Genomic DNA, 16,794 nt, shown 5'->3' on the forward strand with positions numbered 1-16,794 from the left:
CAAAATCAGCTCAGGAAGAAATGGAAAATCTGAACACCTCTACATTTATTTATTTATTTATTTATTTATTTATTTATTTATTTTTAATTAATGTTTTTAATGTTTATTCATTTTTGAGAGACAGAGAGAGACAGAACATGAGTGGGGAAGGGGAAAAGAGAGGGAGACACAGAATCTGAAACAGGCTCCAGGCTCTGAGCTGTCAGCACAGAGCCCGATGCGGGGCTCGAACTCACAAACTGCAAGATCCTGACCTGAGCCGAAGTTGAACGCTCAGCCGACTGAGCCACCCAGGCGCCCTGTCCCCTATACATTTATTAAAGAAACTGAATGTGTAACCAAAAATCTTCCACAGAGAAAACACCTGGGCCAGACAGTTTCACTGGTGTAGTCTATCAAATATGTAAGGAAGAGATAATACCAGTCTAAGACAAACTCAGAAAGTAGAAACATTCCCAATTCATGTTATGACATTACAAGAAAAGAAAATTACAGAAAAAGATTCCTTGTGAACATAGATGCAAAAATCTTTAATAAAATATTAGCAAATCAAATCCCACATTATGTAAAATCGATACTATATCATGACTAAGTGGAGTTTATCTTAAGAATGAAAGGTAGCTTTAATATTTGAAAATCGATTAATGTAATACATCACATTAACATAATAAATTGATCTACCTACATAAATGGATCTATGAATTTAACACACAATCACAGTTGAATTTTCAGCAAGTTATAGAAATTGATTACCTGATTCCACAATTTATATGGAAATGCAAAAGACCTAAAATAGCCAAAAGAGTGGCCCTTGGGTGGCTCAGTTGGTGAAGAATCTGACTCTTGATTTCAGCTTGGGTCATGATCTCACAGTTTGTGAGTTCGAGCCCTGCATCAGGTTCCTCACTGACAGCACAAAGCCTGCTTGGGATCCTATCTCTCCCTCTCTCTCTGCCCTCCCTCCCTCAAAATAAATAAATAAACTTTACAAAATATAAAAACAAAAAGTAAATAAAATAAAATACCCAAAACAACTTTGGAAAAAAAGAACAAAGTTGAAAGACTTATACAGTTGACCCTTGAACAATGCAGGAGTTAAGGGTACCAATGCCCTGCACAGCAATAATCTACATGTAACTTTTGACTCCCCCAAACTTAACTACAAGTAGCCTACTGTTGATGGAAGCCTTACTGATAATATAGACAGTTGATTAACATATATTTGGTATGTTATATGTATTATACACTGTATTTTTATAATAAAGTAAGCTTGAGAGAAGAAAATGTTATTGAAAATCATAAGGAAGAGAAAACACATTTACAGTACTATACTGTATTTACCAAAAAAACTCCATATGTAAGTGGTCCCACGCAGATCAAACCCATGTTGTTCAAGGGTCAGCTGTCCTACTTTATATCAAGACTTATTACAAAGCTACAGTAATGAATACAGCATGGTATTGGCATAGACACACAGCAATGAAACAGAATAAAGAATTCAGAAATAGATCCACACATATATGGTCAATTGATTTTCAACATAGGTGCCAAGACAATTTAATAGGGAAAGAACAGTATTTCCAATAAGTAGTATCAGAACAATTCGATAGCCATACACGTACACACACACACACACACACACATACCAACTTTGACCCTTACCTCACACCACATATAGAAGCTAACTTGAAATGAATCATAAACCACAGAAGAGCTAAAACTATAAGACTTCCAGAAGACTTAAGAACAAATCTCAGTGACTTCTTAAATACTACACAAGAGGGGGTGCCTGGGTGGTTCAGTCAGTTAAGCATCCAACTTCAGCTCAGGTCATGACCTCACAGTCCATGAGTTTGAGCCCCACATCGGGCTCTGTGCTGACAGCTCAGTTGACAGCCTGGAGCCTGCTTTGGATTCTGGGTCTCGCTCTCTCTCTGCCCCTGCCCCACTTGTGCTCTGTCTGTCTGTCTCTCTCTCAAAATAATAAGTAAAGATTTAAAAAATAAATAAATAAATAAATAAATAAATAAATAAATAAATACTACACAAAGAGCACAAACTATAAAAGAAAAAAAATCAATAAATTGGGATTGATCACATTTAAAAAACATTTGACCTTCAAAAGATAAGGTTAAGAAAGTTAAAAGGCATAGACAAAAAGAAGGTATTTGCAAAACATAGGACTTAAGACTTATGTCTAGAATATATGTGTTAAATTAATTAAACAAGGAGGCCACTAGAGTGATGTGGTTTCAATGATTTAGAAGCCTACTAAGCAAACCAAAATCTAAGTCTCTAATGCCTCAAGGTTAAGAATTCAAACCAAAGAACAACCAATCACAAACAGCCAACTGGCCTTTCCCAAATAATACAACCACTTAAGCTATAGTTAATCAACTTCCTTCTTTGCTTCTCCCTCTTCTATGTAAAAGTCTTTCCTGTAGCTCCTGTTGGTGGAACACTCCTAACCACTTTAGCTTTGACACTGTCCTATTTCATTCTTACTCAAGTAAACTCTTAAAAATTTAGTATGCCTCATTTTATCTTTTAATGTAAAGAATAATAACAATTTAGGGGCGCCTGGGTGGCTCAGTCGGTAAGTGTCTGACTTCAGTTCAGGTCATGATCTCGCGGTTCGTGAGTTCGAGCCCCGCGTCAGGCTCTGTGCTGACAGCTCAGAGCCTGGAGCCTATTTCGGATTCTGTGTCTCCCTCTCTCTCTGCTCCTCCCCCCACTCACGCTCTGTCTCCCTCTCTCAAAAATAAATAAAAACATTTAAAAATTTAAAAAAAAAGAATAATAACTATTTAAAAAGAATACAAACACCACATTAAGAAAGTGGGCAAAAGATTTAAATGCGCTCTTCACTGAAGAAGATACACAGATGTTAAATAAGTACATGAAAAGATACTCCATATCATATGTTACTAAGGGAATTCAAATTTAACCCAAATAAGACACTCCAGGGGCGCCTGGGTGGCGCAGTCGGTTAAGCGTCTGACTTCAGCCAGGTCACGATCTCGCGGTCCGTGAGTTCGAGCCCCGCGTCAGGCTCTGGGCTGATGGCTCAGAGCCTGGAGCCTGTTTCCGATTCTGTGTCTCCCTCTCTCTCTGCCCCTCCCCCGTTCATGCTCTGTCTCTGTCCCAAAAAAAATAAATAAACGTTGAAAAAAAAAAATTAAAAAAAAAACAAAAAACAAATAAGACACTCCATATACCTACTCAAATGTCTAAAATGTAAAAGGCTCCGTCTCTTTCTGACCCTCCCCTACTCGCAAACGTGCTCATCACTCTATAGCTCTTTCTCTCAAAAATAAATAAATAAATATTATAAAAATAAACAATAAAATAAAAGGCCATCTATAACAAGTGTTGGTAAGGATGTTGAATAACTGGAGCTCTCAAACTGGAAAACAGTTTGACAGTTTCTTAAAAAGCAAAACATACACTTACCATATGACCCCAACGTTCCACTCATAGGTTATTTTACCCAAGAGAAACAGAGACATATGTCCACAAAAAGACTTAGGCAAGAATGTTCATAACAGCTTTATTTGCAATATTCAAAAACTGGAAACAACCTAAATGTCCATCAACAGGTGAATGAATAAGCAAATTATGGTATATCTATATAATGGAATCCCCTCTGCAATAAAAAAGAATGAACAATTGATACAAACAACAAAATGGATGACTATCCAAACAATTATACTGAGTTTTAAAAAGCCAAACCAGGGGGCGTCCGGGTGGCTCAGTCGGTTGGGTGTCCGACTTCGGCCTAGGTCATGATCTCGCCGTTCCTGAGTTTGAGCCCCACGTCAGGCTCTGTGCTGACAGCTCGGAGCCTGGAGCCTGTTTCAGATACTGTGTCTCCCTCTCCCTCTCTCTGCCCCTCCCCCGTTCGTTCTCTCTCTCTCTCTCTCTCTCTCTCTCAAAAATGAACATTAAAAAAAAAACCAGACCTGCCCCCCCCCAAAAAAAGAGTGCATGCTGCATGACTCCATTTATAGGAAATTCTAGAAAATGCAAATTAATCTATAGTGACAGAAATGGGTTGCCTGGAGATTGGAGGGTGAAAGAGAGTAGTAACGGAAATGTTCAGTATCTTGATTGTGATGATGGTTTCACAGATGTATACATATGTCAAAACTTATCAAATTGAACACTTTAATATGTGCCATTTATCATATGCCAATCATCCTTCAGTAAAGCTATGAGAAAAAAAGAAAACCATAAAATGAAATGAAATAAAAGAATAATACACCATGACCAAGTTGGGTTTATCTCAAGAATGCAAAGTTGACTTAATATTTGAGAATCAATTAATGTAATTTATCATATTAACATAATAAAGGATAAAACTACACATGTAATCATCTCAATAGAGGCAGAAAACAGAAATAATTAATCTTCAGAGAAATAACACAAGAAAACATGCCACAATTTAGTCCAGGTTGAAAGGGCCCACTAAGTATAATGTAGAATGAATGGGAGGGGGGGCACACACTACAAGGCACATCACTGGAAAATTTCAAATGAGAAAGAAAAAAGAACATCCTGAAAGCTAGTCACATATAAAAGAAGGAGAATCAGAATGAATTTGAGGGCTTCTCAACAGCAAGTGAAAGCTGGAAGATAAGAGAACAATGCCTTCAGAATTCTGAGTAAAAAAACTTTTTGCAACCTAAATTAATTATCAAGTCAAACTCTCAACCAAGTACATGACAGGAGAATAAAGACATTCTCATATATTCTAAAAAAGATATTCTTCTGTACCCTTTCTCAGAATATACCGATTTTTTCCCCACAAAACAAGGAAATAAACCCAGAAAGATAAAAAACTATGGCAGTCAGAAGGCAGGGAGAGAGTCAGGAAGGATCCCCAGGATGAAGGTGAAGGCAAGTCCCAGGGACAACAGCTGGGCATCAGATCTAGAATACAACCAGACTAGTTCACAGCAGAAAGATGACAGTACTAATTTGGATGCTTCAAGACCAAACAAAAAACAAAAAACAAAAAAAAATTCTGAATTGATAGAATATCTGATTTATTTAACCATATTGTGAGATTTAAATTTCACTCCATTTGGGATTGAACTATTGATAAATAGATATACAGAAAACTAAGCAAAACAAAAAACAAAAAACAAAGTCAAGTCTTTACTCCGGGTTAAACAAAAAGTGGTACAAGAAAGGAAATATTTTTATACAACACTACATGATTCAGTAAGAAATAGTATTTACATAGTTACAACAGTATATATTTTGAGTATTGATTTCACTATATAAATTGGTGACAATCCTATGAGAAAGCTAAGTGTGAGTATTTGAAGTGGTGTAAAAGAATTAAACTTATCTTCCATCATGCAAAGTTAATAGATAACAGCCAAAAACTGTTTATTTTAATAATCAAACAGCAATATAAATGTATTACTTAGGAAATTTGAGATATATGCCAAAAGAAATCAAAGTGGTTGCCTCGGGGCGCCTGGGTGGCTCAGTCAGTTGGCTGACGGACTCTTGGTTTCGGCTCAGGTCATAAGCTCACTCTTTGTGGGTTTTAGCCCTTTGTTGGGCCCCATGCCAACAGCACATGGCCTGCTTGGGATTCTCCCTCTTCCTCTCTTTCTGCCCTTCCCCCACTCTCCCTCTCAAAATAAGTAAATAAATGTGAAAAAAAAAGCGGTTGGCTCTATGGAATAGGGAAAAGATAAGGCAGGAGCTGCTGGGGTGGTTTTTAAGGTCTTATAATATTTCTAAAGTATTATCTGACTCTTAAAGCCATGTACATGTGTTATTTGATCTTCCAAATGCAAAATGTGATTCTCTTTGCTGTCACAATCCAACAGTTTCCATAATTCTGATTATATCACTTATAGTCAGAAGGACAAGGATAAAGACGTTCAAGAACAAACACACCTGATTCTTGGCAATGAACCACTTAAGTAGAAGAGGAGCTACGAGGGCTTGCTAGAAGAAGCCTACCAGCTGTGTGCATTCAGCAAGCCAAGGGCATTGGGTCAGTCGCTCTTTTATAAAAGTACAGAGCACTGGTTAATCTAGCGAATCATTTAAACTGAGGTCAGTTAAAAGAGCTTCTACTGTAATGAATCCAGATAATAAAGGAGATGAAATAAAACAGCCTTAATCCATCCACTTCTGCTACCCTGTCATTTTCCCATGGGTTAGATGGAAGAAATTCTACAAGGAGTGGAACTCAAGATCATCCTTCTCGGGGCCATTCAATTTGCCCTGAAATATTAACCCTCTTGAGGGAAATCTGCAAACGAGGATAAATTAGAGTCCTTCTGAAGGGCAGGCGGTCTTATACATCCTTTGGCTTAATCCACAAAATTAGTTGGAAAGGGAGCCAAAGAGATAAAGCAAAATCTGCCTTTTGCACCGTGATGGGCCTGATTTCATTTCAGTAACTAGATTTAGTCCATGGTTGCCTCCTTGTCCTTTGCATTTGGGATAAGGATACATATAAGCATTGCAAGAGAAAATGAGCAGTCAGGAATCAAAACAGGAACTGAGACACAGCCTCCTATAGCCACAATGAGTAGGCTTGCATCAAATCTCCGAGTCTTGAAGTCACCATTTTACCTGTCCCACTCAATGAAACCTTGAAGTTTTGAGATTTCGGGATTGCTAATTATTAGAAGAGTTAAGAAGGATATACAGCCACCTTTTCAACGAATCAGGCAACTGCTGATCTTTTTGCTGTGCTATTTTGGGCAATGATCTGCAGAAATTTCTCTCTTGCTTTTTCACTTGGACTCAATTCTGGAGCACCTATGAAGATTAGATCCACCTTCCCTCATTTGCTGAGCCCACAGGGCTGTGACAGCCCTTCGTGGTAAGAAATCGTCAAATTTCCTTATAGCTGAAACTAGAAAACCAAGCAAGGCAGAAATTGGCTTTTAGTGTGGACAAAGCCATTAAATAATTTTACCTTCCTATATGTAGATTCAGCTAGGAGGGGCCATTTGGATCTTCTGAAAGGTCACTCCCCATAGCCTATGCAGATCAACAAAAAAATAAGTATTCTCTTCATTCAGAAGCCCTTAGGCCACCTTCTTCTTTGGCATCAGTAAGCACAGAATGTGACTCTGGTTCAGCCACAAGAACGGCTTCTTGGTCGAGTCTATCAACGTCTCATTGGCCACTCCCCACTGAGTGGCCACCTCACTAATGTCTAGGCCCCAACTCTGGCCATTAGCCAGGCTTTGAGTTTGCCACAAATCTATCAGCACCTGCCATCTTGTTTTTGGTGAGACTGAACTCTTCCTTTTGGATAGGAAAACCTGATTCTTTTTAAACCATTGTTATTTGAACATGAGAAGCCTGTGATAGTCACTCTCCTCCTCTTCAGACCACCTTGTTTTGCATGTTGCAGTACACAGATCAACAACAGAGTAATTTGCATTTATACTTTTTACAGACGGCCATTCGAGTCACCTCACAGACACTGGATGTCCCCTCATCTAATTCTTCACCTCCTCCGTAACTCCTGTCTTACCAGCAATGTTTTGGAGCTATGGGTGAGCTTCATTACCTAATGGGTAAGACTGTTGAATTAATGAATGTTTTTCTAACTGGAATCCACATCTTCTCAAGCCTTATCAAGTAAGGGGCCCCAGAGAGGTACCTCGGTGTCAGAGCTGTTGCCATTCAGAGCCTCCATGTTTGGGTCCCTCCAGTCTTCTGAGAGTGAAGGGATGTAATTGTCTGTCAGAGCATCCCAAACCCTGTAAACAAAGAGAAGCTCTCATTAGCACACATCTGTGGCCTGGCCCCGCCTGGAGGAAGGAAGAGCTGGGCCAGGGGAGGAGAGAGGCTTCTGTGTGTGCCAGGCTGAGATCATCTGCCTTCCAGCATGCAAGAGCAAAGCAGCTTAAAAACTGAATTAGAGGCACTACCAGGAGAGAAAGAGCCAAGAGAACGGGCCCTGGTCAGGGACTGCAGCTTAAAAGGTGTTTGCTTAAGAGAAGAGGAATTTCTCACCATTGAGACACAAATGGTAGAGTCTACAATCAAACCACCTCAGGCAATAAATAAATTGCCCCTGAAAATAAATCTGCCCCTCAACCAAATGGTTCATGAGTCATGAATGCCCATGAGAAATGCCCATGTTTCCTTTCCTTTTCTGTGGGCAAAGAAGAGTGAGAGAGAAAGAGGGAGAAAGAGGAAGATAGTGATGTAAGTAGGTAGGTAGGTAATCGACAGATGGATATCTGGGCAGATTTTCTGGCTGAATCTCTTTGAGATCAGGGCCACCACAGAGTTTAGGTGCATTTCAATTTCAGAGGCCTGCAATCTAAATGGTCAAGAATTAACTCCCTGACATCTAATGTAACTAAAGGGATAATGCCAATGCTGTTAACGCTTACTAATTACCCAAAATGTTCTAGTGAGCCCGTGGTGGCATACTCCCCCAGCTCCAGCAAAGTAGAGTGTAAGTGTTCCCTGTCTCCATCATGGACACTGCAAGGCAAATGTATGAAAGGAACCGATCAATACACCTCTAACAATTGGGTTGTAGTGAGGGAAGATGGGGGGTCCCTTTATTACATGGCTTTAAAAAGTTCTGATATGTACATTATAAGAAAAACTTTTCTATAATTTGTGTCATTTAATTCTCTTATTTCAGAAATATTTCTTTGGGGGGGAGAAAAGGAGGGGTTGGGGGAAAATCCTAAAGTCACAAACTCTCACACACAGGAAAATAAACAAAGGAGTCAACATCCAGAGATTAATGTAAATCAGTAAACCAAGCTCCTAAAATAATGTCATCCATGGAAACCAGTGGCACTTGAGTTAATATTAGCTAAGGATAAACGAGGGCTCTATGCAATATCCTTCAGGTGCCTATGCATGTCAAACAAGGTATAAGAAGGTAAATTGTATTTAGACAGACTCACATGAAGAAGCAGCCATTTAAAAGTAAGCAAATATGTATATATGTGGATCAAATTCAAAACATGACAGAATACGGTGTGAGACGCTGAAAAGGTAAGTGCAAGGTGGACAAGAGCACAGACAGCTGACATTAGGAGAGGCGAGTTCTCTTAGCATATGTCAAATCGGGAATAATATATGATGCATGGGCATAGAGCAAGGAGACTTTCCCAGTGCACAAAGCATACAGTTGGCGATGCAACACATTAAAGGAGCTCAAGAAAGCACAATTTAATAGCAGTGCTTGGGTTATCCGCTGACTCACTATTTTCCTGCAATTACAAGCAAGCACTTTGAGAGGACTCATCAAGTGTTCATTAGACATCCATTCAGCAGGATTTTAGTCTGCTTCTTAAACATGGGTGATAATCCAATCTCCATCAGGCACTATTAGAGCTTCATTAATCCAGCCTAATGCTAAATGCAAGTCTCGGTAGCACTGTACAGCCAAGAGGCAAAGATGATTTGCTACGTCCAAGACAAAACTCCAAGCACCACACCCAGTGGGGGAAGGCCAGACTCCTCCTTGCGTTACATTCTCTGCCGCAAGAATCAACAACAAGCATGCAAGCACTGACCTTCGGATTTGTCCCTGCAGCAAGTGCCTGGAAAAATAAAATTCAGCAAAGCCCAAAATAGGCGGGAGCCTTTTGTGTCTCTCCTAGGCTGGCTGGAAGCTGGGACTTTTAATGAACTGCACACTTTCCAATGACCTTGAAACTGTTTCTGTCCTTCAAATGGCAACTGGGGGGCTCTCTCAAATTATTTAGGGAGTGGCGGTTTTTCTCGTGTGGGCCTTGACTGACATACTCTGGATTTCACCTTCTAACTCTAGATTTTTATGGCAATTCCCTACACCATTTTCTCCTCGGGATTTCGAGCCATCCTCATTCTTTCCTGTTTTGTCCAGATTTTCTTCTTTTCTGAAGTACTCTTTATCCAATACTAACCCTAGCAGTCACTACTTAATGGCCACTTACTATAAGTCAGGTACTCTCTTCTAAACCTTTGTGTGAATTAATTCATTCAATCCTCACAACTCTGTAAGGCAGATCCTAAGGCGAAAAAAAAAAAAAAACAAAAAACTAAAACAGACAAGTCAGTTAACTTGTCTAAGGTCACACAGCCAATAATGACAGAGGTGGGATTTGTAACCAGGCCATACGGCTACAGAGCCCTATATTCCTAACCACAAAACTATCCCAAGTCTTTATCATTTTGTGACTGGCTCGGGCACGGGCATCAGAGTAATATACCAAGTTCCCAATCACAAGCTAGAACAGCAATTCAGAAACCAGCTCTGCGTGAAAGATCTCTAACTACATTATTCTTGGACATAGCGCTTTCATCAGTCTACAAAAGGAGGAATGGCAGGGGCAGCGGGGTGCATGACTGCTTCCTGTCTATCTCTCCAGCCCCAGTGAAGGTTAAATGGAAGGCGAAGGCAGAACACTGGCGGCAGGCTGGCAGCCAGAGCAGACCGGGTGGTGGGAGGGAAAAACACAAAGCTTTCTGTGAGGAAGAGAATGGGAAGGGCTTTTCTTCCTCGACGCCGCCCCCCCCACCCCCCGCAGAGAGGCTATCTGTTCTATCCTGAGCAGGGGCCTTGGGCATGAACATATTCCCTTTTACAGTCACCCTGAGGTGGACTGTGAAATCCTACTTTCCCCGAGAAGTGTCCTGCCACTCGCTCTTATCTTGGGGGAAGGAGACTCTGAATGTTATCTCCTATATCTGTTATCAAAGAGCCAAGATCAAACAGGTCGCCTCAATTCCTGGCTTTTGCTGCCATGGCACCCGCGATTCAATTTGCTCTCTCAGTCCCTATAGTGACAGAAAAGGCTTTTCCTATGGCTGTTTTATAGCCTGGGCTCAGGTGCCTATGGAACTGACTAAGCTATCTTTCACCACACAGGGCTGGGGATTTGTAAAGGGAAGCTGGCACCGGGTGAACACACCCAACAGAATGGGTTGTGACAAGACGCACATACACAAAGATCTGGGTCTACTGGCAATCATGTAGCCATCAAGGCTACATGAATCCTGCCCCCCTCCACACCCCTCTGTTCTTGACAACATGGTAGGCAGCTAGCCTAAAGGGCTTATTAGAATTCCAATTTGATAACATTTCCCTTAAGCCCCTCCAGGTTGGCTACTGCCCTTACCCAGTGTCTCGTGTCCAATCAAGCCAACAGCCACATTTTGATGTGTGTTCACGCGAGTACACTTTCGATGCTAAGACTTAGGAATTATTATTAGCACATAATGACTTTGAACAACTTTTTAGATTCTTTCAAGCACTGAAATAGAATCAATACTACCTTGGCCTTCTATAGGGGGAAACTGAGCCTCTGAGAGTATAATTAACTTTCCTCAAAACCACGGTTATCCATCCACTTTCCATATCCTGGTTGTGTGGTATTTACTTGACTTCACCTTCAAGTATGGCTGACTACGCACCATGTATTTATTGTGTAGACTTACTTTTAGCACCTTTCACCCAATAATTCTATCTGCAGAACAGCAAATGGTGATTGTTCTCACAAGTTTGGCCCCTCTTTACCTTACAGGTGCCTGTAAGAGGGCGGATTGTAATCCCAGTGAGGCAGGTGGTGGGGTGAGGACTGTCCATTCCCCTTCTGTAACGGTCCCCTACAGAGGCTCTGGCCTCCAAGTTCAATCTCTTATGAGACAGGAAGGATGATCACACATATGCAAAGAGCAGATTCTGGAAGAGTATCCAAATTTAAAACCAGGAAAAATCTATTCAAATTTGACTCTCTTGTAATGCCTAATACTTCCATTCCCTGATAAATCAGAGAGAAGTTGACGTCTCAGCCAATTCCCTATAGCAAAATAGTTCCAAAGGAGGACTAGAGAAATCCAAACTCTAAAGGGAATGACCACATTTGCTTTATGATTTGTGCTCTCTTGAAGGAGGTTAGTCTGACCGAGAAGTTCACTGCTTTTATGTTTTTATTATGTCCTGCTAACCCACCCAACACACTTTCAATTCATTTGTGGAGGAAATATCCATCCAATTAGCAAACCTAAGGAAGTTTATTACAAGCTATGCTCAGGAGAATCACAACCAGATTAGATATTAAATTATCTTTTCCCTTACTTCATCATAACTTTACAGTTGAAGTATATGAATAGGTATCTATAAACAACGTGTATAATTTAACTCTGATTTTTAAGTTGGAAAGGTTTAAATACATTGACCACCTTGAAAGCACAGTGTTAATTTTTCTCTTCCCAGATTCCTCCCTCTACACTATCCCCAAATTGTATTTTATCTCTAAGGAACTATTCAACCTTTGGTCTTTTAGCTGAGGCAGTCAATGAGGCAGGCAACTCAGAAAAATCAGGGTGAGGAGACCAATAATCCCATGTGATGGTAATTAACATTGAGTGGCCTCTGCTAATGTGCTAGAAGAGAGTAAGAACTTGCTCACCGGGCCTTCATCCTTAATGAGGCAGAGGGGGGCTTAGATAGGGGAGGAATGATTTGTTGGAAGCAAAAGGAATGGGACGCATCTTAAAATGTCATTTTCAGAGCACAGCCTGGGTGAGGTAAGAAATTAGGTTCTTTCCAAGTCCTTAGCCCCGCTTCATCAAGATTGAGCTCTGGAGGTTTCAAAGATGAGGACCACGCAGTCAACTAAAGTTAAGTGACTAGCCCAAGGTCACACAGTGAGTTAGCGAGAGTATGAAAATTATAATTCATAGTCTTTTGTATTTCTAGTTCATTGCCTGGTGCAATGAACTATAGTGAAAAAATACTCTGTATAATAAAGCCCCAGAGCCATTCTTTTTAGACTTACAGGAGTTGAACAAATTAATAATGGGCTCAGAATTTAAGAAAAAATCAGTTTGAAACTTAAAATTGAATTAAAACACATAGCCCACAGTTACAGTACTGGTCACCAGGGTAAAATGTTCTCTGTGATCATGACTTCAGGCTAACATTAATTAAAAAGAAAAGAAGGAAATGGTGTGGACCTGGAAATCCGTTACCTGTACCTACAAAACTAGCTATTATTGTTCACCCAATTCATTCGACATTCAGTATTCCATTCAAAAACTATTATTTGAATACTTATGACACACCAAGCCCTGTATTAGACATGGGGATATAATAGTAAGACAGACACAGAGTCCCTGTATACTCACAGAGTCATCAAGCGAGCAACTATATCCCAAACAGGTCAGGTTTAGTTGTCTGGGACACACCTTTCACCCCACTTATTTATGGGCAACTCTTGCCACTCAAGTTCATAGAAAGAGAAACCAAAAGCCCAGTTGCTCCCAAGTCCCATTACAACCACTTGACATTTGTTGTGTGATTCCATAAGAACAATTGATGCTTGGGGTGCCTGGGTGGCTCAGTTGGTTAAGGGTCCAGCTCTTGGCTCTTGAGTTCAAGCCCGTGTCCTCATTGGGCAAAACCTACTTGGGATTCTCTCTCTCGCTCTCAATCTCTCAAAATAAATCAATAAACTTTAAAAATAAAGAACAATAGGGGCGCCTGGGTGGCTCCGTCGGTTAAGCATCCAACTTCGGCTCAGGTCATGATCTCACTGCTTGTGAGTTCGAGCCCCACGTCGGGCTCTGTGCTGCCAGCTCAGAACCTGAAGCCTGCTTCAGATACTGTGTCTCCCCCTCTCTCTGCCTCTCCCATGTTCATTCTCTGTCTCTCTCTGTCTCTTAATAATAAATAAATGTTTAAAATAAAATAAAATAAAATAAAATAAAATAAAATGCAAACACAAGGGGCAGCTCTTCCTGCCCACGAGTCCTGTCCCTGTGCTTTAATTAAAAAAACAAAACAAAACAAAACAAAAAACTCACCTTTTTAAAAAAGAAAGAACAATTGATGCATATTTTATCTCTACAGGGAATTCAGGCCTATTTTTACTAAGTGCCCAAAACACCCTTCTTTAATTTATGTTACAAATTATCCTCTTCTTTTTCTAGTCCCTCCTCAAACAGCAGTTTTCTCAAATCCCTTTTCTTGACTACTGTTAAGACCCTAAAAGGGGACTAGTAAGTGACACAGGGAATCTGTATACTCAAAAGCCATGTCACCTAATTATCACCTTTATTTTGGCCCAAGGTAATCCCCTGGGCTGTCAGTTCAATTTGTATGCTTTCTTATTTGGATATATCTTAACATTTGTAGATGATTTTCCAGTCCTGAGGGGGGATTTGTTAACAGTTTGGAGATTTTCATAATTCTGGTGTTTCTTGAAGCAAATTGTTCCAGTGACAGATTCCTCCGTCACAGTTAGTTAATTTCTTTTCTGATCCTTATTTCTAATATCTGGGTGGATTACTACTGATACAAAGAAACGGAGGATAGATGGACCCTAAAATGGATCATGCTCCTAAAATTCTATTTTGTACCTAAGAAAATCTATATTCTAAAAAGTCTTCATTCCTCTAAGATTTCAATTTTAGAAAACTCTCCAGGTCCCTGTAAAGGGACATCATAGAATAATGTCAGCAATTACCAGGGCCCTGCCCCACTGACATGAAAGCATAAGTGATATGCCGTGAACCCACAGACACGAGTTCTATGTCAAAGAGCCCCAGACTACAGGGCTCATGTCTGAAGCAACAGAGGGCAATTAAGACTTCTTACTCCTCATCCTGCAGGGTCTCTTCCTCCTCCTGGATCTGGAATTGGTTCTTCACAGGAGCCAGGGTCTCCGTCTTGGCGTTGTAGTTCCGGAAGCAGACATTGAGCTTCTCATCAAATTCGTTCACGAGGTCCTCCATGGACTTGAAGCTGATTATTTCCGAAGAAAAATTCTCAAGCTCAGAGAGGGAGGGATCCTCTAGATGGTGGGGAGATGAGCCATAGAAACACTGTGGTTTCTCCTCCCGGTCCTCCGAGCAGCAGGGTCGAAGGTCCTCAAACTCTTCATCCAAACTCACCAGTGGAGCCTCCATTGTCTCACAGCAATAGGACAACTGTGACTTTCAGGATTCGTTGATCTAGGAGAAACAAACAAGGTAATGTGAGCTTGGACCGGGCTTTTGTGCCGCCTCTGCTGAGGAACCATAACCACATAATCCATTACTCTGTATCCCTCTGAAAACGGAAGACTCCACTTTCCAGGCATCCGTCACTTCTGTACTTCCTCGCTATCATACACTTGACCTTAGCAAGTTACTTAATTCTCTGTGCTTCTCTTTATTCTTCTCGAGACAGAAATAATAATCCTCAAGGGATTGTCTTAAGGGTTAAAGGAGTAAAAATACAGGTAAGTGATTAGAACAGTGGCTGGCAGATAATAAACATCATTGTTGTCCCATATGTTCTCTGTTTATAATAATAATAATAATAATAATAATAATAATTGTTATTGAAAATAATAATTATTATTATTGCCATAAGTCCACGTCCTTAACCATGTGCTCTGAAAACCGGAAGTCTTTCATAACTTATTTGGTGGCAAAAACCGACTTGACCTAAACTCACTTGGCAACTAAACCTAATCTACATGAATATAAAATTGCTTATGGTTTCAATTTATCCCATTGAGTGTGTTTTGCTGCAGAAATAATAATTTTTTAAATTATACTGATTGCTGCCCCAATCTCCAGGAAATGATATGCAGAATTCACACTCTATTACTGCTTTCTAAAATGCCTGGCCCCAAGGGTTTGGGATAGGGATGCATGGACCTAGATATGACTACCCTCAAAAACAAGCACCTGAGCTTTTCCAAGATACAGAGCTTATGTCTGGGGCTAAAGGAACGGATTAAATGACTGGTTATCCTGAAAGAGATAGACCCAACTACCCATGTGCCCCAAGGTCAGCCTCCATGACCATCTTGGACACCACATCCTGGAAAGCTGCACACTCAGGCCTACTTTCATTTCCTGAGCTCCAGGCCCTCTTCAGACACTGCCTTCCACTGTGATTTATCCAACTGTGTGTGTATCCAAGCCCTTCCCCAATTTTAATTTAAATTCCTCGAGGGCACAGACGTCCTCTGGACATCCTGCATCGTTCCATCCTGTACACACTGCTCTGCGGCTAGGCAATCAATCAATGTGTGTTCATTGAAAAATGATCATCTGTCCCCCACATACATTTTTCATTTCCAATTTTAGGCAGCACAGCATTACTGTCTGTCATGCCCTTCTCTACATACTCCACTTTCTTCCCTGTAATGCGGACAGGCAACCAAACTTTTCTCTCCTGTCTGTGTAATTTCTGATCCAGTTAGATGCTTAAATTGGAACCACTACCGAGGAGAACTGAACAGACAGCAAAAATAATGGGTTTTTCCCTGAAAGTGCCATTCTCCATCTCTGTCTATAAAACTTAAACTCTAAGTAAGTGAGGCAAAGCCCATGCCAGGTGGGGACTCAGACAGCTCTTACAAGGATTGTACTGGGAGGAAGCCAGTTACCGTTGCATCACATCAAAATATATTCCGGGTATTTACAGGGTGCAAAGGCAACATGTTGGGACCTTATGACATCTTGGAAATAACATATGCTCAAGAGCCAACAGACCTACCTGCCAATGTGTGGCTGAGTGACAAGCATCATGGGTTCCAATTTTCTCATTTGTTACAGTGAAGGTGTTGGTATAGAGCTAATAGCTCTGGAAGTTAATTTTAATAACTTATTAGTGTAATTGATAATCTTAATTGTAATAATATATTTTAATAATGTATTCTATTAAATCCAATATGTCCAAAAGATTGCATTCCAATATGTAATCTATATTTTAAAATATTAATGAAACATTTTACATTCTCTTTTCATACTACTTCTTTGAACTCCAGTGTGTATTCACAGTACATT

At 40.3% G+C, this 16,794-nt stretch overlaps 1 protein-coding gene across 2 annotated transcripts in view; it reads right to left on the minus strand.

The window, feature by feature from the left end:
• The window catches only part of FEZ1 (fasciculation and elongation protein zeta 1), a 43,600-nt gene that overhangs the window by 23,519 nt on the left and 3,287 nt on the right, over nucleotides 1-16,794 (minus strand). For both annotated transcript variants that reach the window (XM_030333405.1, XM_030333406.1), the window contains exons 2-3: nucleotides 14,609-14,964; nucleotides 7,652-7,751 (exon numbers count right to left, since the gene is read on the minus strand). In XM_030333405.1, coding sequence (XP_030189265.1) covers nucleotides 7,652-7,751; nucleotides 14,609-14,919 — 411 coding nt within the window. In that variant the 5' untranslated portion in view covers nucleotides 14,920-14,964. The remainder of the gene's footprint in view (nucleotides 1-7,651; nucleotides 7,752-14,608; nucleotides 14,965-16,794) is intronic.

The sequence above is a fragment of the Lynx canadensis genome, chromosome D1, assembly GCF_007474595.2.
Source record: "Lynx canadensis isolate LIC74 chromosome D1, mLynCan4.pri.v2, whole genome shotgun sequence".
NCBI lineage: Eukaryota > Metazoa > Chordata > Mammalia > Carnivora > Felidae > Lynx > Lynx canadensis.